Source organism: Corvus brachyrhynchos, unplaced genomic scaffold (assembly GCF_000691975.1).
Source record: "Corvus brachyrhynchos isolate BGI_N302 unplaced genomic scaffold, ASM69197v1 scaffold523, whole genome shotgun sequence".
NCBI classification, from domain to species: Eukaryota; Metazoa; Chordata; class Aves; order Passeriformes; family Corvidae; genus Corvus; species Corvus brachyrhynchos.
The window spans coordinates 1,069,563-1,091,355 of NW_008237265.1; the positions used below are offsets into that span (position 1 = coordinate 1,069,563).

At 45.0% G+C, this 21,793-nt stretch overlaps 1 protein-coding gene across 1 annotated transcript; it reads left to right on the forward strand.

Annotated features, from left to right (window-relative positions):
• The first annotated feature begins 6 nt into the window (after positions 1-6).
• LOC103613083 (probable G-protein coupled receptor 19) lies at positions 7-10,659 on the forward strand. Its single transcript, XM_008630816.2, has 2 exons — positions 7-299; positions 9,243-10,659. The coding sequence occupies exon 2, from the start codon at positions 9,278-9,280 to the stop codon at positions 10,505-10,507; it is 1,230 nt and encodes a 409-aa protein (XP_008629038.1). The 5' UTR covers positions 7-299; positions 9,243-9,277; the 3' UTR covers positions 10,508-10,659.
• Positions 10,660-21,793: the final 11,134 nt, after the last annotated feature.

Sequence of the window (21,793 nt, forward strand, 5' to 3'; positions counted from 1 at the left end):
AGGAGGCGCGGGCCCGGCCGGGCGGCGGCCGCATGATCCGCATGGCACATGACACGGAAAGGCGCTGGGCAGCGGCCACCCCTGCCAAACGTCATTTTTTCCTCCGGTGAAGAAGAGGGGTAGAATACCCCGTCCCTCCCCTCAAGCGGCTTTGCAAGCAGCCGGGCAGAGGTAGCTGCAGACCTGGAGGTACCGCGGGGTTCCCAGTATGACCGGCACCTTCCCAGACGTGGCTTCACTTGGGATAACCAGCAGAGCAAGGAGGAGACCAGCGGCTTTGGGATTATGCTTTGGAGCAGGTATGTAGATGGATAGGGGCTGTGCTGAGCACTGCTGTAGCTAAAGGGGTAATTCTCCCTGTGGAGGCAAACGACATGATCTTTTCCAGTAATTTATCTTACGTGTATTTACTTATGTGCGTTTAAATCACTAGGGTTTTAGCCAGGAGGACTCATTCCCCAGGAGAAAATGTTCTGTGGGGCTAGAATTTTAAGATTATCTGCTGAAAGCAGGGGGTGTGTAGAATTACTGCAGAATAACTGCCCATATTTTCTTCACAAATCTACATTCTCTCTATCTATATTCATTATCTTTCAATTATGCTACCTATTTGTTTGAAACAATCTCCTGACATCATCAGTTCAGTGAAAACAGAAAATTACTTTATGGCAATGGAGCAGACTGATGTGCTCATCTGGTTTTTTCTGTCTCTAAATACGTTCAAACAGCTTCTTTCTTCCTCATGTCATTGCTCTAGAACAGCTGCTTTTGTATTTTTCAGTCATTAATTTCAAATCATACTTTCTTAAAGCGCTGTCTCCCTTTTTCTGTGTGGGTGCCTGGGTGCAGCTACTCAGGGAAACCCCACAGGCAGAGCAATCCTTGCTTATCTGTAGCCAGCACAGGCAAGAGGGCTGTTCCAGTTTAGCTAATTCAGGCACAGACTCTCTAAGAATGCATAGCAATATTTCCCATTTATCCAGCTGGCTTCCAGCATGTCAAACAGTATGTTGGCTCCACAGAGTAATGGGGAAGTAAAGCTGCCTTCTGCTTTCAAAAGGCCATTTGTGTGTATGAGGCAGGATTCATAGCCAGTTCTTTCTGGCAAAGGTTTGCAGATGTGGTTCTTGAAGGTTTGTTGTTAAAGTCACTCTTAACCACTTAAACAAGTGGCTTGGTTTGCAGAAAAACTGGTTGCCAACCCTGAGGCATCCTTAAAAGCTTATTTGGGTGTCTAAATATGGATTTTTTGAAACTTGATTTATGAGTAAGCTTGATTTCTAATTTATTTTAGGCATCTTGGTCTCAGATGAGTCAGTAAGGGGAGGAATCTCTACACCTTAAACACATGTGGGGAGCTCTGCTCCTTGTCTCAAAGTAAGAGCCTGCAGACCCTCACTCCCCCACAGCTCTCCTGTGAGGCCTCTGTTTGCAGAGCTGTGCAGTGCAATTCCCACATCTGGGTCACACCATATGATCTCCATCTTCATTTTCCTTTGCAGCCCCACCAGGCATCCTCTCTCAGGTGCTCAACAGAGAGCAATTTCAGTCAGACAATGCAGAACAAACCCCTAACACTCTCAGGTGGAGTCAGTTCACCGTCCCCACCACACAGTTCTCCCAGCACCAAGATATGACGCAGCGCTTGTGTGTTTGGGATTTCTTCATTCCAGCAGCTTCCATCTTTCCCTAGGTTTTCCCTCTGGCAGGCAGCCAACACAGTTCTTGCAACTGGCACCCAGTCCTCGAAGGCATCTCCAGTTCAGGGGCTATCAGCAGGCTGACACCTTGCCTCAGTGGCTTCCCCTAGGCTGCTTTCATCCTCCCCGAGCCTTGCTCAGCAGGGAGACTCCCTTCCCACAATCATCTCCCCATCAGGCATTTCCAACTCAGCTTTGGGCTGTGCATGGCCCTCAGCCCTCCCAGCTTCTCCGATAAAGCTGGTACAGGACAACTGAAATGCTCTCACTAATGGCCATATCCTCTGGCAGAGGCCGTGGGAGTGTCATTCTACTGCTCGTGCAGCTCAGCTCCTCTCAGTCCTACCAGAGAAGTCCTCCTGGAAGCATCTCAGGCATCTCTGGTTATAAGCCACCACTGTCACCCCACTCCCTGTCACCATGTCTGGCACAGGGGACCCATGTTACCAAGAAGGGTCAAGAGCCATGTCACAGGACCTCTTGCAGCCCAGCACAAATGTTCGCACCAGTGCAAAGATCCTGTTGCCGTATTAACTTCTTGTGCAATGAGAAAGCAGTTTTCACAAGATTTCCTAGCAAGAATTCCTTTCTACATAACCTTTTCACACAAAACCAACAATAAAAAAACCTCCCCAGGTTTTTGTAGGGGGAGAATTTGTGCTCACTGCTGGTGAGAGGGTGAGCTAAGCTGCCAAAGTCCTTGCTGTAGCTGCTGGCGCATTTTCCCTGTGGGGGAGAGGACACTCAGTGGGAAGAGGGTGAGAATTTCCAAGAGATGGGCAGAGAAATCAGCCAGGCATGAGATTCACCACCTCTTATCTGTCAACACCCACCATGGCAAAGCAGCCCTGGTAAGCACCATGTTCCTCACATCAAGCAGAAGAACGTGCTGTGCTGTGGGCAGGGCCTGGTGTTGCCAAAAATTGTTGCAAGCGCGTGGGAGAGAGCATCTATATTTTTACCTCTGAATCAGGAAAGGGTACAGCCTATCCATGCCCAAGGACAGACCCAATCCCCATCAGGGAGGACAAAAAGCCTCCAAAGTTGTATTTCAAGCTTGTTACACTCCTCTTGGACAATTCCAGTAGGTGGAAGCTGTTGTGGCAGCAGAGTTGGAAATTAGGTCAGTCCTTCTGCTTGCTCCCACTTTCTCATGCCCCCACAGTCACACTGGGCACAGATCTGGGTTCTGCCATCATTTTTAGAACAGGGCTAATCTGGAGTTTTGCATACTAACCCCAGCAGTAGGAGGATGAAATAAAGCCCTGAAACACTTAAACCTGTGGGGCTGTCCTTTGGGGGCAAGAGTTAGATCTCTAACAAGAGACTTGCAACCATTGTGTACCTGTTTGTAAACAGTGTGGTGCCCTCTGAGGAGCTGAGGATGTCTGTCTGAGTAACACTGAGCACAAACCTGGCTCATATTTTACCGCTGCCTGTACCTGGACCAGAGCACAATGCTGGGTGTAAGTGGAATCTGCCATTACAGTGAGGGCTCCTTCGCAGTGCCAAGAGAGAATGAACATCTTAAGGTTTAGGTGCATGAATAATTACTGGGTTTTAGCAACTTACCCCAGGTTAACAGACCTACAGTGGCTCCCTGTGGGTCAATCCTAACCCACAGGAAATACATGAGAAAAATTCATTCCCTCCAGATGCAGGGAAAAGCCACTGCTCCCAGAACATTTAAAACCGCAATGAACTTCAGGAGATGGCAACATCTGTTAAGGAGACTCAGCCAAAATGCAGTGACTTGTGACTTGTGCACAGGTTTGAATCCTGCTTGCTCATCAAAATCATACCTCGTGGATTTGCCCTGAGCCCGGTGCTCCAGGTCAGAGTAGTTACTCCAGGTGTGAGCTGACAGACCCAGAAGAAATAGATGGACCCTGTTCTTGTTCCACTGCATGTCTCACTCCTTTCTAAGCTTAGTTAGAAGGATGAAGCTGAAAAAGGATTCTTCCTCAAGCAGCCAGTTCAAGAAATAAAAATTGATTCCAATCCCAGCAGTTGTTGCAGTGTTATACCTTGTCCTCAGTTTTAATACCTTGTTAAAACAGTCAGAAAAGAACTTGAAGGGTCAAAGGTCGATGGGAAAGAGGCTGCCTGGGTACCCTGAATTTCCTCCAGCCCACAGCAGAAAAAGCTTGTTTAGATTCACGTTCATTCAGTAGAAGAGTATAACATATATTCTTTAGAAGTGCTGAAAATTAGAACACTTCCTTCTTTTATTTGATTCCATCCATATTTCCTGCTCCCATGACCTCACCGCTCAGTGCAGGTTATGCCCTCAGATCCTGATGTGAGATGCAAAAACACAGATCAGCTCACACAATCGGTTCAGCTCTGAAGCTTTGACAATCAGCTGAGCCGTGTCCACACCAGCACTGAGAGCTCCATCCATTAACCAATCCCTGCTTACAGTCATGTCATCCTTGGTTATCCATGCTGCAGGACAGGGATCTCCACCAGCTGGGTGAAGCTAGAGAGCAGGCAGCAGCGTGTGAGATGTGGGTACAGATCTCAAAGCTTCACTGCACTCAAAACATGTTGTTCTCCTGATAAAATAGGGGCAGATGTTTCCTATCCCCACACACTGGAATGCAGAGCGTGAGAAGTAACACACTTCACCTCGGGAGAATTTCAGGCTTTGCTCAGAAGAGCTGCCCAGAGAATAGAAACGCCTTGGTAAGAGGAGCAGGGCAAAGAGCTGAGCATTTTTATGAGCACTAGAGCAGGGAAAAGAACTGGCAGGGAAACTGTGTGCTTACAAAAGTATGTGCATCCGCATTCCTCCCCTGGAAGCAGGAGGACTAAATGGCCTCAATATGCACAACAGTCATCTCTGCATAGCAAGGGACAGATTGAGGCTGAAGGAGTGTGCTCTTCTACAAAGGGATTTCTACACTGGCACCATGCACGCACAGGGCAGTTCATTTGAATTTAGGCAGGGTGGATGTCACCTTCTAGCATCTCACAGCCGGACAAAAGCCCCCCTCCCCCATCCAGATTCAATTTACTCACACTCCTAATGTTGATTAAACTCAGTTAGATGAAGCATTTCTCTTCCAGTCTGGCAACTTTTCCCGAGATACTCTCCAGAGAGGGAAGTTTATGGAGTAAATTACCAGCTTAATGCTTTTGAAATAATTTGTTGGATCAATGCTTGCCTGATGTTTTGCAGCTATGATGCAGAGAGGTAAAATATGTTGAATAAAAAAGCCCCTCTGCTAGTGCTTAGGTCAAATCATGCACAATGATCTGCTTCTTTAGCTGTTTTTAATCCTGAAAAACACTAGTTGGGAAACAAAATGCTTTTTCTTTTGACTAAACATTTTTTAAAAACCCATTTACTGCAACCCTTGGTGAATCTTACTAGGTTTTGCTCTTCCCAATTGCAATGGGTGCTGCATTTTTAGACAGGACAGTAAACATGCAAACACACAGTGACTATGCCATATGGGCTTTGTGCAACAGCCAAGTATATGTGGCAGTGATTTCACAAAATTTTTGTGACTCAAATAGTTAATCTCTAAGTAACAGATCTGTTTTGGAGAGCTATCAGCTCAAAATGGAGTGATTTGGTTTCCAAACTGCAAATTGAGGTCAATAAAATGGAACCGTGGCACCAGGAAATCCCTCTTCAATGATTATGAGTCATCTCACATGCTCTTTCTTTTCCGAAGTTAATGCACAAAAAAGTAGGTTTTTAAACAGAAATACAGAAAGGCCTCATAGCAGTTTTAAAAGGATTCCCACTCTAAAATGCTTGAAAGACAAAGTGAGATTTTTGGTACTGCTGCATCCATGAAGACTCATAATTACTGGAAAGCAGCCATTCAGACCAGTATTATATTGGTTTAAAGGGAAAATTAATAAAAGCATTTTTGTTTACTAAAAATGTAATTAGGCCTCACCTACTTGCTATATGTAATTTTTACTTGTTGTGCTTCTAAATTTTTGCTTATTGGCCTTCAGGGCAGAGGGAGGTGACAGAACTCATCACTGGTTTTTATGGATCTGATATTTGCAAGCTGAATGGTTCCCTAACACTTAAACCATATTTCAGCAAACAATGCAGCAAACATGGATGTGGGAATTGGAGATAAATATGGTAGCAAGTCATGGAATCTCCAGTTATTTGTGTCCCAGACCCCTACAGAGCTGTGCCTATGCTGAGCTTTTTATGGTCACGTTTCCTTTTGGAGCATTACTCATAATGCAAGAAGTTCAAGTCTCCACTGTAAAAAAAAGACTCATAAAAACCAGACTTGCCCACTGAAGAAAAATATATGTTGGGCCATAGACACTCAGGTTCTTAGTACTAAATCAGGGTATGATCCAGATCTCAGTGCCACATAAGGAAAATAGGCTTGAATAGAGATCACTTAAAATAAAAGATATCAGTTTCTGGTCCATTTGAAGACAAAATTATCTATGACCAGGAATGCAGGAATCTCAGAGCACACTGGTTAATCAGATAGCATTTTACTTTTTAGAAAAATAAAACAAGTGATTGCTGTACAACCAGTGAAACCCTATGCTCAAGTCAGTCAAACTCCCTATAATTGTGCCTGTATTTTCACCTCTGCCTCGTGGGCAGTGTGCTGGATGGCCTGGAATTTTTCCAAGGAAGAATCAATAAACACAGCACTACTTGCTGCTCTGTTTGGTGCCTCTCCTGTTCTGTTCACAGCGAGGAAACCAGCACCACACAAGAACCATCTCTGCTGAACATGGGCGGCTTTTCCTGCTCTCATGTTGCTTCCTCTGCCAGCAAAGCTCCAGCACAAGGCAGCAGGATACATCTCCTGGCATCCTCCTTCCTTTGGGCACCCACTGGTTGCTCTCCATGGGGGTCACACACTGTTCTCTGCCTGGGGCTGCTCGGTTCCTGCCTTCTCCAAGGCGTGCTGGCAGCTAACCCAAGTTCTCCCGTGAACAGTGGTTGGGCTGGCTCTTAGGCAAGATGCATCAGAAAAAAAATCCAAAAAAGTATTATCTGAGCACTACAACCCTGTAAATATTTTGGGGTTTACTCACATGCAAAACTAAATGCGCCAGGTCTAAACAGACACAGAGAGCAGATTTGTCTCATGAGAAGAAATATCATGAGAACAGTGTTAGCAAGTCTGCCTATTTTAACAGCTTAAGAAAGGCCATTTCATTCTCATACCAGACTTCCACTGCTCTTCAGTACTGGTCAAGACATTTTATCTGATTATTCTTCTATGAAGCCTAATTTGTACAGCTGGCTATTTTTAAATGGGACATACTTCTGCACGGCAAGAAGGGAAATTAAGGAAGAAAATTATCCCATAAGGTTCCTTTCTATCTAGTTAATAGGGTCCACGTGTATTATTTTATTACAGATAATTCTAACAGGTAATTTAGCAGGTTGCACTGACAATGCATCCTGCCACTCTGCCAGACACAGCAGCCCAAATGCCCTGCCAACAGCTAGTAACCACAGGATTTTTCCAGGGGAGCAGATCCATCCAAAGTAGGGTGGGGAAAGACAAGCAGGAGCCCTTGGAGAAATCAGGAATCATCTGCCAGGCAAAGCCACTAAGAAAACTATGAGGGAAGGCAACCAAGGATGAGGGGGAAAGCAAGGCCAGGCTGGGCAGCACCCACAGCCCTCTAGCAGAAGCGGGGACAAGGGACAATGTTGCTGATGGTGTTCCTTCATGTGACACAAACAGTCACATGAAGTACAGGCTCTAAAAAGCTAGAGGAAAAAAATCTTCTATAACCACAACAAGCAATTAGTACATCTTTTCTTCTTCCACATCTGATGACTTTTTTGCACTGCATTATTGAAGGGGACATGTGAAACAGCACAAGGGGCAAGATCCCAAATTCATCCAGGGGCTCTGTGCCTTCAGGCTTCACTCTGAGTAGGCAGACAAGGAGAAAATAATAGGTGGTAGATGCAGAGCTAGAGTAAGCACAGAAAAAAGCATCAGCAAAGCATTGAAAAAAGCCCAAGAGAAAGCAAACATGGGAATTTGGATCACTTGAAAAGCTGAGGAGGATGATGGTGGCTTTTTGAGCTTGTTCATTTGGCTTCTAGGATGAACCTTTTGATCTTCTGCTTGTTCACTGAATCCTGATTTATCTTGCACATTATCAAGCTCTGGAGTTCAGCATTCTCGCAGTAGAACCACAGAAAAGACTTTGTGTTTCTAGTGAGTAAAAGGCTTTGCATGTCAAGATGATGACTGAAAGGACATCAGATAGCAGCAGGGTGTTTGCATATGTATAGCCACTAAAATTAGCTATTTTTCCATTTTATCCCTGCAACAGGCTAAGACCAACCCAACCATCTGGCTAAAGTCAACACTAGAAACTCTATCAATATAGGCATTCTTGTCTCTTGCTCCTCAGAACAGGAGGTCATACCTATCGCATTCTGTGGTGTGTGTGCCATGAGGGTGCAGGAGAACAATTTGACACAGGTAACACCCTCAGACAAACTGTAACTCACAAGCAGTGACGTTTGACAGGTGGCAGGTTTGGTGTTACCAGTCGGGGATCTTGTTATGCCACAGACAAGAACGATGTCCCAAAGTGCACGCACACTCACATGCACCCCGAAGTCCTCTCACTGAAGGGTTCCCCAAAATTCTGCTCACTTCATCCACAAGGGTCTAAGGACCACTCAAGATCAAACCAGTCATTCTTCCAGAGGTCTGGTGCTGGTGGTGAGGGTGCCCAATCCCAGGAAGTCTCCTTGGGCAGCACCCCAGCCCCAAGGGAAGGGCTTCCCGCTGCAGACATCCTGCTCCAAGGAAAACCACAGCAAAAAGGGAGTTATAACCTGGTTGGGTCAGGGCTTGTGGACATATATGGTAACGGTCCAGAAACTTCTCTGGACTTAGGCCTCTTAATACCTGGGGACCTTCTGTGCTGACCAAGGGGTCCTGCCCTTCTCATTCCCCCCATGAAGGCAGCGTTGGGGTCACAGAATCACACACAGAATCACCAGGTTGGAAGAGACCTTCAAGATCACCGAGTCCCACCCATGCCCTAACACCACCTCAACTAAACCATGGCACTGAGTGCCACATCCAATCTTTTTTTAAACACATCCAGGGATGGTGACTCCACCACCTCCCTGGGCAAACGATTCCAGAACTTTATCACTCCTTCAGTAAAAAAATTTTTCCTACATCTAACCTAAATTTCCCTTGGCGCAGCTTGAGACTGTGTCCTCTTGTTCTGTCAGTTGTTGCCTGTCACGGTGCCCATGCTGCAGATGTGGAATGGGGCTGTTAGGAACACAAGTGAGGGGGCGTGAAAGGCTGGCAGCCACCACAAACCAGCCAGGGGGTGGGGTGGGATCACCTTGACACAGCATGTCATACCACCACAAAGGACCAGCTACAGTGGAACCCAGAAGCTGTATTTCAGTGTTAGCTCAGAAATATAGAACTCACAGTATATATTTCTACTACTGAGAATATTCTTTTGTAGGTTAAGATGGGCTTTTCATACACAGCTGTTCAAGAGAACCTTTTCTCTCCTCTCTGTCTGCAGCCTGAGCAAAAGATGTGGCCGAGTTTGCTCGCAGCATGGATAACAGCAGTTGTCCTGTTCTTCCCTTTACCTTGCTCCTGCTGCAGAACATGAGCAACCCCAAAGCCTCCACTCCTTGTGCTGGCTACGAAATGGCAGAACCCCCAGCTCCAGGCGCCAGCTCCAGCAGGAACCACTCTCTGGTAGAATACGGTCTGAGGCCGGGGGAAATCGCAGCTGCCAGCGTGGTTTGGGGAGCGCTGTGGCTGATTTCTGTCTTGGGAAACTTCCTCGTTTGCTTAGTGATCCACAGGAGCAGGAGGACACAGTCCACCACCAACTATTTCGTGGTGTCCATGGCCTGTGCAGACCTTGTGAGCAGCGTGGGGAGCGCGCCCTTCCTGCTGCTGCAGCTGAGCTCCGGGCGGTGGATGCTGGGCAGCGGGGTGTGCCGGCTGGTGAGGTACATCCAGTACCTCACGCCCGGGGTCCAGATCTACGTGCTCTTCTCCATAGGTGTGGATCGATTCTACACTATTGTCTACCCCTTGAGCTTCAAAGTGTCCAGGGGGAAAGCCAAAAAAATGATTTTGGCCTCTTGGCTCTGTGGTGCTCTGTTTGCATCACCAGCCTGTTTTCTCTATGGCTCCGACAGTGACCACCACTGCAACTTCTTCCTCCCCGATTCTTGGCAAGGAGCTGCCTACAGTGTCATCCACCTCCTGGTGGTGTTTTTGATCCCATCACTCCTTATAATCCTTTTTTACCAGAAAATCATTAAGTACATTTGGAGAATAGGCACAGATGGAATGACTGTCAGGAGAACAACAAATATTGTTCCAAGAACAAAAGTGAAAACCATCAAGATGTTCTTAATGTTAAACTCGATGTTTCTCCTGTCCTGGCTCCCTTTCTTCACAGTACAGTTGTGGCACCCACAGGAAACAGACTACAGAAAGAGCTCCTTGCTTTTCCTGGCTGTCACCTGGATCTCTTTCAGTTCCTCAGCCTCTAAGCCAACCCTCTACTCCATCTATAATGCAAACTTCAGAAGAGGGATGAAAGAAACTTTTTGCATGTCTGCCATGAAATGCTACAGAAGCAATGCATACACCATCACCACCAGTTCGAGGATGGCAAAAAAAAATCATGTTGGTATTGTAGATATTCCAGCTACAGCCAAAAGTGTCACCAAAGACTCCACCTATGATGCTTTTAACAGAGAAGCCAAGGAAAGAAAGCTTGCCTGGCCTATTCCATCCAATCCCCCAAATACGTTTGTCTAGTGGGCTTCATTGTTTTGTAAAGTTACTCTGTATCCCCAGAAGAAGGACTTTTCTCTCCCTTTTGAACCAATGTACAGTTATGTATTTTTAACACAGCTTTTAGGGGGGGGAAAAGAAGAGATGTTTTATTTTATTAAATGCCTTGGGTTTGATGCTTTCGTTCTATTTCATTTCTACACTCTGCTACACTCTGCTACTACATTCTGCTTTGGGGAACTCCTCACCCAGAATCATGAGCAATGCTGTAGTGGTTATCTGCAAAACAAGAGTCCTTACACTCTCTATCTGTAGGCAGAAAAGGGAAAGAAAGAAATACTGCTTGTTTTAATCCCTGTATAGGATGGGCCATGGTGCATAAATGCCTAAATCCACCCAGAGCCATCTAGGCTTCCTTCCATTATGTTCCCACAAACAGAGTTGCACCGGGGTTGTCCCTCCTGTTGAGACCCCACAGGTAAGATGTCCATATGGGGGCCCTGTTGGCTTCAGCCTGAGGCCACTGGCCTCATCAGTGACAAAGTTCCCACTGCCCCAGCAGGGTCAGCATTGGGCCAGCGCTGGATGCTTCTGCATCTTTGTCCTTCACCTCTCTGGAGGTCTCGTGGTCTGAACTGCCCAGGAAAAGTCCCCCTCCTTGGTCTCACCCTCCTCAGCCCCTCAAGCTGCTTCTACCCCCAGTCTGCTGCACCCACCCAGGGGTGGGCACAGCCGGGGAGAAGAGCTGCTGAGCAAAAGGGGCCACACCTATGCCAGGCACCCAGGGCCTCCTCACATCTGAAATTGGCCGTGTCCCCTGGTCTGCATCCCTCCTGCTGAGGCACGGCCGTGGCACGTGCAGCAAAGAGCGGCCTTTCCCAAACAGGAGCAGGAACACGAGCTCTGTAGTCTCACAGTGGCCTGGCAGCATCTGCCACTGTTCAGGTGTGTTAGAAGAGGTCCCTAACTGGTGTCCCAGAGGACACAACCTGCCTGGGAGCTCTTGGCTGCAGGTGGAGCCAACTCCTGCTGCTCTTCCTCTGCCAGCACAGTGAAAAAACAACCCAGTGGGAATGGCTGGGTCTTCAGCTCTGCTGAAAAGGGGAATGACAGTGGAGACCAGTAGGGAGAGGCAGGAGCTTCTTTGCACAGCCCTGTCTCGCACAGTGATGACGAGCTCATGGGAAACAGGCACTGTGCATGGGGGACATGTGACTCTGGGTGTGTACACCTTGGGTCCTGCTGCTGGAAGCACGTGCTCTGGAAGCAAACTGTGCTTCCTCCCTAGGGCAAGTAGGTCCACTTGTATCCCAAGGAGGAGGTAACAACATGGTTAGGTCCCAGAAGCTCTGTTTCAGTGCTAGCTCAGAAATGCAGAGGTCCCTTGAGCATCCAGGCAGGAAAAACATCATCTAAGAAGCAGATGGATTATTGACTGTGTTATTGTTCAGGGGATGGTGTAGTCAGCAATGAGAGAACGAGTGCTGGACTCTCACCATGTGTGATGACCACTTTGTGCTGCTTAGAAACCCCAAGCTTAGCTATGATCCACCTGATAGAGAGCTGGTTGGCAGCCCACAGACCCATCCTGTCCGTTCTACCCCACTCCAACCCCTTTTCTTGCCTCGTGCTCACCAATTTGCTGACGTTCTCTACCCAGCCTCTGAGCCATGAAGGCTGTATGTGGTCAATGCTCAGGCAGGGCAGTGCCCGTAGAGGGGGTGGAAAGCAGGAGGAAGGACTGCAAGGGTCTGGCAGGTAAAGAAGAGGACTTAATGAAAGAAAGGGGAGGAAAAAGGGACTGTAATCCAAGCCATTCTCTTTTAAAATGGACTTTGTGAATTAAAATTTCTTCACCCAAAACCACCTATACTTCCTGAAACAGAAAGCATTTTTTTTCCTTCCTTTCTTTCTTTCTTTCTCCTAGTTATCAATCTCTTTAATAAGAATTGGACTGAGTCTATGTGTAGAATATTGATTTATTTTCTCAATTCCCATAGCACTGCCCACAAGTACAGTAGCATACCCCCAGAAAAGGTAACTATTTGCCCTCTAAATTACGGCAGCACTAGCATCCTGTTGGTGAATTCCCCTCACTCTGCTGGATAACTATGGTTCTGTGGCCCATGGAAGGTCCAGCCCAGGCTGCTAGCGCACCCCTTGCCTGCAAAGATTTCCTTTTTATAATTCTTACAAAATTGACAGGAGAGTTCTGAAGGGTTCAGAGTGGAGGTCTGTCCCTCCCAGTATTCCACTCTTTACTGTAGCCTTGGTTACTTGAGGACAGGGCAGAGAAAGCAGAGAAGATAAAGGACTCCTGACACATCCTCCCAGCCTCCAGCTGTCACTGGTAGGAATGAACACCCTTCACAGGGTAGCTGCCAAAGAGCAGTGCCGTTCTGTAAATCCAGAGTGGGTCCAGAATGACGGAGTCACAAAGCCTGAAAGACGGGACAAACAGCCCAACTCTGCTTGCTCAGACCCCATCTGAGCAGATTTCAGGAGCATTTTGCCTAAGAACCAAGGATTTTACCTCTTTTCAGTTGAGGATCTCAAGTACTTTCTTCCTATTCTTTATTTTCTTCTCGACTAGCTCTGACAAAGTCAGTACCTGGTGAATAGTTGGTCCCATCCACTCCCTCTGGGCCAGTCCTGAGTTTGTAAACTTCTGTCATGTATTCTCAATTATTTCTTTACCCAACTTTTTCATTTCTTGCACAGAACTGGCTCCAGACCAGCCTCTCCTCGGAGCAGCTAGGGCATGGCCAAACATCCTCGAGTCCAGGCTATCAGAGGCATTTCACACTCAAGGCATCCTAAAAGCGTTGTGAACACTTTGAACCCAGGTGTTAAAGCAGACAATGGAAGATAGTGTGCAGGTGTCAGCTATCCTTCCTCATACTTCTGTTTCAAAATCTCCAGCTCCCTGCTGTCTGTTGGCAAGAGACATCCCTAGTCACAGCCCCCTCAGAGGATTATCTTTTTTCTTCTGCTTTCAGAGCAAATGTGGCACACTTGGGTTCCTGTGCATGCCTGGAGTCTGAAAGTGCTGCAGCAGTGGAAGTCAATAGAACAAGAGCAGCAGGTACCACAGGGTGTAATGAACAGGGCTGAGTGTCTCCCTTTGCCATCAGCAGGGAGCAGAAGCACACGTGTGTTGAAGCCCCAAGCTTACATCCTCTGAAGAGAATTTCTGCTGGCAATGCAGGAGTGGGGAATCCCTTTTGTTGAGAAATATCTGACATGTCTGGTAAAAAACTTCCTTCGTCCTCCTCCTCTGAAACACAAAGTAGGGTTGGAAGAACCCTCACTGACCACAGGAACACATCCAGTATGTATTTCACAAATTCAGAAATCCCCATTAAATAAGGATCTGATATTTCTCATTAAAGCCACTAGCAAAAAACTCCCATGAATTAGGAGATGAGAGGACCTTGAAACTGAGACAAGACCAGTATTTTCTGTGTGGTTCATATTCTGGGCTGGTTGTTTCTCCCTGAAACATCACCATATGCTTAGTTTTTCTTTGCCATTTAATTGCCTCTAACACAGTAAAATCAGATCTAGGATAAGCAGACCAGTTCAATTTTTCAACATTAATTTTAACTTTGGGTTGGAGATTGAAACAAAACACTTGTCCTTTTGGTTAGTAGTTTTATTAAAGAGAAGGAACTGAATAGAATGAGCCCTGAAGTCACAGAGGACCACAGGGTCATGTTTACCCACCTCCTGCTAGGTCTGAGTCCAGAGGCAGCCAGGACACTTGTTTCTTCAAGTCTACTGTGTTTCCCCACCTTCAAAAGGTTTTTAACCACGGAAGGTGGCCAGGAAAAGGCCAGGATTGCCATGACACAACAGCTAGGGACACAATGTCACCAGGCTGAAAGAGCTGGTAGTTCTGCACTGATATCATGGGCATAACCAGCCCTGCAACCATGAGTGAAGTCTGGTGGCTGGGTCTCTTAAACCACCTTTCCACATCAGCAAAACCCCAATCACACTTGCAGCAGAGTGAGCATGGCTCACTCTTTTAGCCCAAACTACACTGGTTAAAACACAAGAGCAAGGAGAAATCTTTCTCACTCCTTCCATCACTTTAGGACAGGCAATGGGTGGGTTTGGTAGCACCAACACCAGGTACCTCCTGGTTTGCCAAGGCCCCAGAGACAGGAGGAAGATCATGGATTATCTAAGCAAGAAATGGAAAATTCTGTAGGATTTGCCTGATCAATACAGACACAAAACAAACAGAATAAACTCCCAGATCACAAACACATCTCAACCCCCTCTGCAAAGAAGTTCTGGGAGAAAGCACTCCTGCATCTCTTGCCCATCCACCCCTTAGTTTTAAATGTTTCCTGTGTAAGAACATGATACAGTGCTGACCATGAAACATTTTTTTTCCCATTAAGCAGACACACATTCAGTAGAGATTCCATCACTGCTGTTTATATTTGGTATTAAGTGGCTTGCCCTTGGGAAATCTTATTACAAATTGTCAAATTATGTCCCTTCCTTTTAATTTCAGCAGAAAGTTGGATTTTTGGTTAAGTATATTTTAAAAATTTCCAGCTGAGGGGCTGGGGCTAGTGAGAAGCAGAGACTCACATCACTTGTACCTATTTTTCCATCAGCCTTACAGAGGTGATACCAAAGTGGCTATCACCAATAATTGGATTTAAGGGTTTCCATATGCCCACTTAAGAATCCCCAGAGTTTTTCAGTCTCCTCAACTCAACCCATTTAAATTCAGGTTTAACTGACATTGATTTAGGAGTTGGTTTTCCAAGGTGTTGAACACACGCCATCAATTGCAGCTGAAATTCTGAGTGCTCAGCCCTTCTCAATATCAGATCCTTCCTGTTTAAAAGAACAAAAAGCAGATTTGAAGTTTATTAAAGCCAGACCCATAGGCTCAAATGAAGGGTTATTAACTCCCTAAGTGATCCTGTAAGTTAATATGTCTTTATTAGTTGGCTCTTTTCAACTTAGCAAGTGTTGTGGAATAGCCCATTATAAATTACAGAAGCTTTACTTGAACTGGCTTCTAGTAAAACATAACAGACCTACTGGAAAATTGTTGCATAAATGTCACCTCCCAATGACCAGTCTGGACTAAACCACAGATTTTTTTCTACACTACTGCTAACGCACACAAAGTCTTTCATTTGTTTCATGAAAATGGTCCCTGGATAAAATTCAGGAGTGACAAAGACAGCAGTAATTCCTTTGTGTGCAGCATCTCAACCATTTTACACCAGCTCTTGATTTGGTCTTACATTTGCAGGGGAATAGAAAAAGAAAAAAGTATTACATCACCAAATAATTAAATTTGCTCTTGTCTCATGGCTGGCCAGACACAAGCTTTTTCTCTGCATGCACCAGTAAAAGGAAGAGATGCTTTTGTTTACATGGTTTGGGGAAGAGGGACTGATCAAAGACTTGAATTTTTTTGATGCCATGTAGAATTAGGCAGCAGAGGCCACATATGGATGGATATAATTAGCCACCTTATTTCCAAAGGCACTACAGCTCTTCAGCCCTGGAGATTTACTGTCTCCACTTCTACACATACTCCACAGAGCCTCTCCCCATATTGATCCAAATACAGGAAGGAAAATTATTAAGAAATATCCAGAGTTAGCAAGATTTCAGACTAGTTACCAGGAAGCTGTAAATGCAGCAGGAGTAGCCCTCATTAACTCACTGCTGGGAGCTGATCTGCCCTCTGCCTTTCTGCAGACTCTGAAACAGCTCTTGCCACGCTACTGACTTGGTCTTTCACACTGTTTCAGGGCACCTTTGTCAGAATCTTCATTCTTGGGGTTTTATGGGGTTTTTTCCTGTAAGAAGAGGGATGCTGGGGATGTGGCCCTCAGCACAACTGCATCCTCAAAAGATCACTTCCTGCACGTTGATCCTGTTAACTGCCCAAAGAAATTCCTAACCAGTTAACAAATCATGGGAGACTTGTCTTTAAGGGAACATTTAATGAAAAGCAACTCAAGTTCCATTTTTTCTTTGAAGGCCAAAAGAGGAGTTTGCAGGGGGCCAGGTTTCCAAATGTCACCTATCCAGGACAAACAACTGCTGCCAAGCTCTGGCCCCCACACCTTGGTTCTTTCCTGTAGCCTGATCACTGCAGTGCAAACATTACTAGCTAAGCTTTCCCTGTCCCTCGCTACAGTAAAATTGTGTCCTCAAAGGCTCTCAGTGCTCCTTGGAAAGCTCCTGACAGCAGAAACAGAACTGGAGTGCACCAGTGTTGATCCTCCACTTTACTCTTACCACCTCCATGTAGATCTTCCAATCAAGTGTGGCAGAAAAATGGCATACAGAGAAGAAATTAGCACTTAGAAGCATCCCCGTCAATCCCTGCACTTCTCTCCATCCTTTCTAATTAACTTGAAATTGCTACTTTATAAAATTCTCACTGATATCTGAAAACAGTTATATGCTAGTAAAAGACAGAGAAAAGGAAGTTTTAGAGTAATAAAGAAAATAATTTTAATCCATGCTAACAGGTGGTATTTAAAGTTACAGCTGGTGGCAGTATTTAGGAGAGATCAAGGATAAACTGTATTAGTAACAGGCACATTTGTTTTGTTTCTATGCCCTATTTCATGCAAAGGAGACAACTGAAAAAAAATGCAAGGTGAATGCAAGCAATCACAAGAGGCCATTCATCACTCTGCCTACATTTTTTTATTAATACATTCACAGAACTGCAACTGTGCTCATTCCACAGGTAGCTCAGGGCAGAGAGATTAAAACAGCCAACCTTTATAATTGTTCTCCAGCTATCAGTCAACCTTTTTTATCTGCCAGCATGTGCAGACAATATCAGCTGCATTAACAATGCCACTCATTTAGTGGCACTGGATTGAAATGATGACAACATTAAGTGGCCACTGCAAAAAAAATAGGAAAAAAAAAAAAGATTACATAAATCCAAAAAGCTGAAACAGTTAATTGGCTGTTCCTCAAACACCCACAGCAAGCAACATTGGCTCCACTGGTGTAGCAGTAATTAAAAAGCTAATTACTATTTTATTGCAGAAAGTGAGAAACCCTAAGAATAAAGTAATGAGAATGCAGCTTGCTGAAGTGAGAATGGTAACGCTGTTCTCACCAAGAGACCCCCACAGCACCATCACCTTGGGAAGGTTTGCACACAGACTTGTCACAAGAGTAATTAGCTAATTAGAAAGCTAGAAGATACCTCCTTCCCCTTTCACTATCTGAGATCCCAGATATGATTCTAGCTTTAAATGGAAAACTAACACTACTACTGTATTACTTTGATGAAATCTTTTTTTTGGTTATGTTCATGAGATAAATAACTTTGGGCCAAAATTTTTTAAATGAATCCCTCCCTTAACTCCACAGACTGTTTCAGATATGTAAACCTAAACTGAGCTTGCCCTTTTGTTTGGAACTACTGCTGAAAATGCTGGGCAACCTAGAATTGTACAGAAATACAAGTAACAGAATCATCTAAATTCCAGTGTTTCAAGTGAAAGAAGAATTACACTTTGGGCTTTGCAGAACTGTTTCAATGCATGCCCAGCATCTACTGCACAACTGCTGTCTGCTAATGCTGTCACCTTCTTCCTGGTCATACAGCTCATCAGAATGCCTGAGCAAGCACTGCTTGTGCTGGGCTGAGAAACAAGAAGGTCCTGAGCTACAGAAGGTGATGCTGTTATTAAGGACAGTGCAGAAGGGGTATTTACACTGATGTCACAGAGCTTGAAATGCAGAAGGGGTGGGTTGGTGGGTGTGGTACGCATGTGCGGAGGCAGAAACAGCAGAGTAACTCATGGTTACTCATACACAGTCCTCTAGAAAGGGAAACCTTGACAGCTTTTGAAAGTAGCTGCCAGGCCACTTGAGAAAGAAAGGAGATTCACAGAAAGCCTTTTTCTGTACCAAAGAAGGAATGCATTCCAAAAAGGAGATTTCAAAGGGGAGAGGAAAGAAAAAGCCCAGAAATGCAAACTGGAAAACACTGACCTAGCAACATGGCCAGCTCTGTGTTTGATAGGGAGCAGGAAAGGACTGTTCTTACATCAGCAGGCACTCAGAGCATGCCACATAAAGACGGTGAAGTAGGAGGACACTGCTGGAATGCACTGCCACAAGAACACCCAGCACTGCTGTTGGCAGCACTGTCAAACTTGATCAAAATGTATTCTGTCATGAAAGTTGTCACAAGAAAGAAGGTATGGGAATAAGTCACCCTTCATGGGCTATTTCTATTCACACTGAACAGCCTGTCTCATGAAAACACACATTTTATAATCCACTTGTAGTCTTTTATTCACACATTTATTTCATCAGCTGCAGCATAGTTAGGAATATCACCAATACCCACCCAAACATACAGAGATCACACACAAGAATTCCTTGAAGCAGCAGTTAGTGTCAGTAATGTTGATTAAGCCATTTGTAAGACACAGGCTGACACATAAAAAAGCAGAGTTAATCTTGTACTAGTTATGGAAGCAAAACTCCTGCCTCCCAAGTGCTTTTTATGGAGGAAAAAAAAACCAAACTGAAAAGCAGTTTAGGGTTTTTAGTTTATTTTTTTCATGAAGGGCTGCTGAAAATCATTAGCTGACCAATGACAGCATTTTCTAGTTGCAATTTAAAGATTGTTCAGAGCCCCATCCAACCTGATCTTGAACACCTCCAGGGACGGGGCATCCACAGCTTCTCTGGGAAATCTGTTACAGGGTTCACAGTAAAGAATTTTTTCTTAATACCCGATCTAAACCTTCTCTCTCAGTCTGAAGCCATTCCCCCTTGTCCTGCCACTCCAGGCCCTTGTCAGCAGTCCCTCTCCACCTTTCCTGCAGGTTCCCCTCAGGCACTGGAAGGCCATGACAGATCACATACAAAAATCTGTACATCCCATAAATACAGCATCAGTTGCATTTTAGTCCACTGATGTGCTATTCAGTGTGGGATACCTCAGATTTTACTGTGGATTAGAAGCTTATGTTTTCTCATACAAATTCACAATGGAGTCATGTAAGAAATTCAGTTATTGACATAATTTATGGAGGAATTAATGCTCAGTGGCACAAAGAGCAGGAACTCACTGGTATTCTGCCCTGCTTACCTCCAACAGGGATTTCTACATCAGCCCATCCTCTGTCACCCATGCTGTAACTCTTGAGCGATGAGGAGGACTATGGTCCTTACTTCAGATTTTTCTGCATTTTGAGACTAGTCTCAAGCATTTGCTTCTTTTATTAACAGGAATTTTATAGGTAATTATAGAGATCATGATTTCTTGGAAAGTAGCAAATGCATCCATGATCCCAAACCTTCTCCAGCTCTTCAGGAAAAACTAGATTCATTATTGATGTAGATTAATCTTCACCCTAAAATGTAAAAGGGAAAGAAATGGAAAAACAAACAGTCACAGGCACTCTCAAAGTTGGCCAGATTTCAGCTGTCAAGAAAGAGAAAAGTTTTTTAAATTTATCTAATACATTAAAAAAAACCCAATTCAAGTTAAGATAGTATTTGAAAAGAACTTAACAGGATACTGATTCTTTGACAAACATTAATTATCAGATTATGAAAGCAGACTGTGATTAGTTTCTTTTTCTTTTCCACATAATTACAAATGTTCTCAGTTAAGTGATGAGTCAATTAAATGTATCCACTGCAGGATTCTGTGCATGCAGCACATATGCAGCATATAAAGAGACAAGATTTCCTGCATGTTTTTCTTACGAAGCTGCCACTATCTGGTCCATCCTTGGGTTACATTCCCCAAAAGGATTGGTGTAACTGTACAGTGCTTAGTCCACCATCATCCACTGAGTTCAGCCTTACTACACTTAACCCTACCAGCAGTTCTAGTGTTGGTGTAAACACCAAATAGTACAGACAGCATTTTTTAAACACTTATTTCCAAGACTTTAAAGACTTATTTCATATTTCCAAGAGAAACCCACCTTTAGCTGGGTAAATGGCTCTGGCGGAGCATTAGATTTCCATGGCAAGTGGGAAAATGAGGCATTTCCAGGCTCATTTCCTTCCTTCAGCCCTTGTGAGAGAGAACCAACTGTGCTCACTCACTGGACGAGAAACATGTGAAAGGCTGTACCCAGCCTACACACAAAGAGAGGGTAAGACTATACCACCCTCCATTATTCAGGGAACTAGATGAGACTCCTGGCCAGAGGACTTGGCTGCATCACTTCTAGGAGCCACCCCAACAAGGATGAAGAGTATAAGCATTAGAGCAGCAAACAAGCACAAACCACAAACACTTGCTGGTTTTCAAGGGGAACTGCTAAACTTCAAGCTCCAAAATAAAGGACTCCCAGAAATCCAGCTAAGGCCAAAAAATGGTACACAGCACAATCTGCTGTGTGATGGAAGCCACAGAACTTTAATGAAGATTACAGCTGGGAATCCTACATTTTGTAATGGACTACAGCATCTAGAGCAGATGGAAAAGATGCATGTCACAGATTTTTGCTTGCAGGACAATCAAGAATGACAGAGGCTGTACCAGGCCTCCTGTCCATCTGCACAAAGCACAAGAAACCCGTCAGAACATGGATATCCCCATTTGTGCCACAGAGCTGGGCCCAGGCTTGCCAAACACAGCCCTGGAATGTCAGGTGCTGACTAAGCCAAGAAGCAGGAACCACCATGACAAGGAACTTTGCTTACCACAATGAGAAATTCCAACTCTCCACTTCCTCCAGAAAAGAAACCCTTCTGCTGAGAGGCTTCTTGTTTGGTATCACAGCACGTGAAACAGAGAGAGGGAAGAAAGCAAGCAGGGTATTTCTGGCAAGATCAGAGCTGCGTTTGTCACATTACCTAGTGCTGGGCAGAGATGTTCTGGTCACATACCATAACTCCTCTGCATGTTTTCTATATCCCTGATTCTGAAAGACACTTAAACATATGCATAACATTTGGAATATGTGTCTAATTACAATACATTGTTTACATCCGAAAGTGGGCTGTGTAAGACTAATTCTAACCCAAAATAATCCATTGTACTTCTGGTATGATCATGTTATAAAGTCCAACTACAAGGTTGGCAGAGTATAATTCTGAACATTTGGCCTAGGGTTTTTCTTCCTCCAGAAAATCCAGGAAAAGGAACAGGTAAGGATGCAACATCGACAAATCCCCAAACTTACAGGATGGCTTTACTGCTATCTTTCAGGACAAACTGCAGTGCAGAACTTCAGATGCAGAGGGTGGATGATGGAGATGGGGTGGGAGGGATAGGACACAGACAACACAACATGAACCCTAATATCCTCC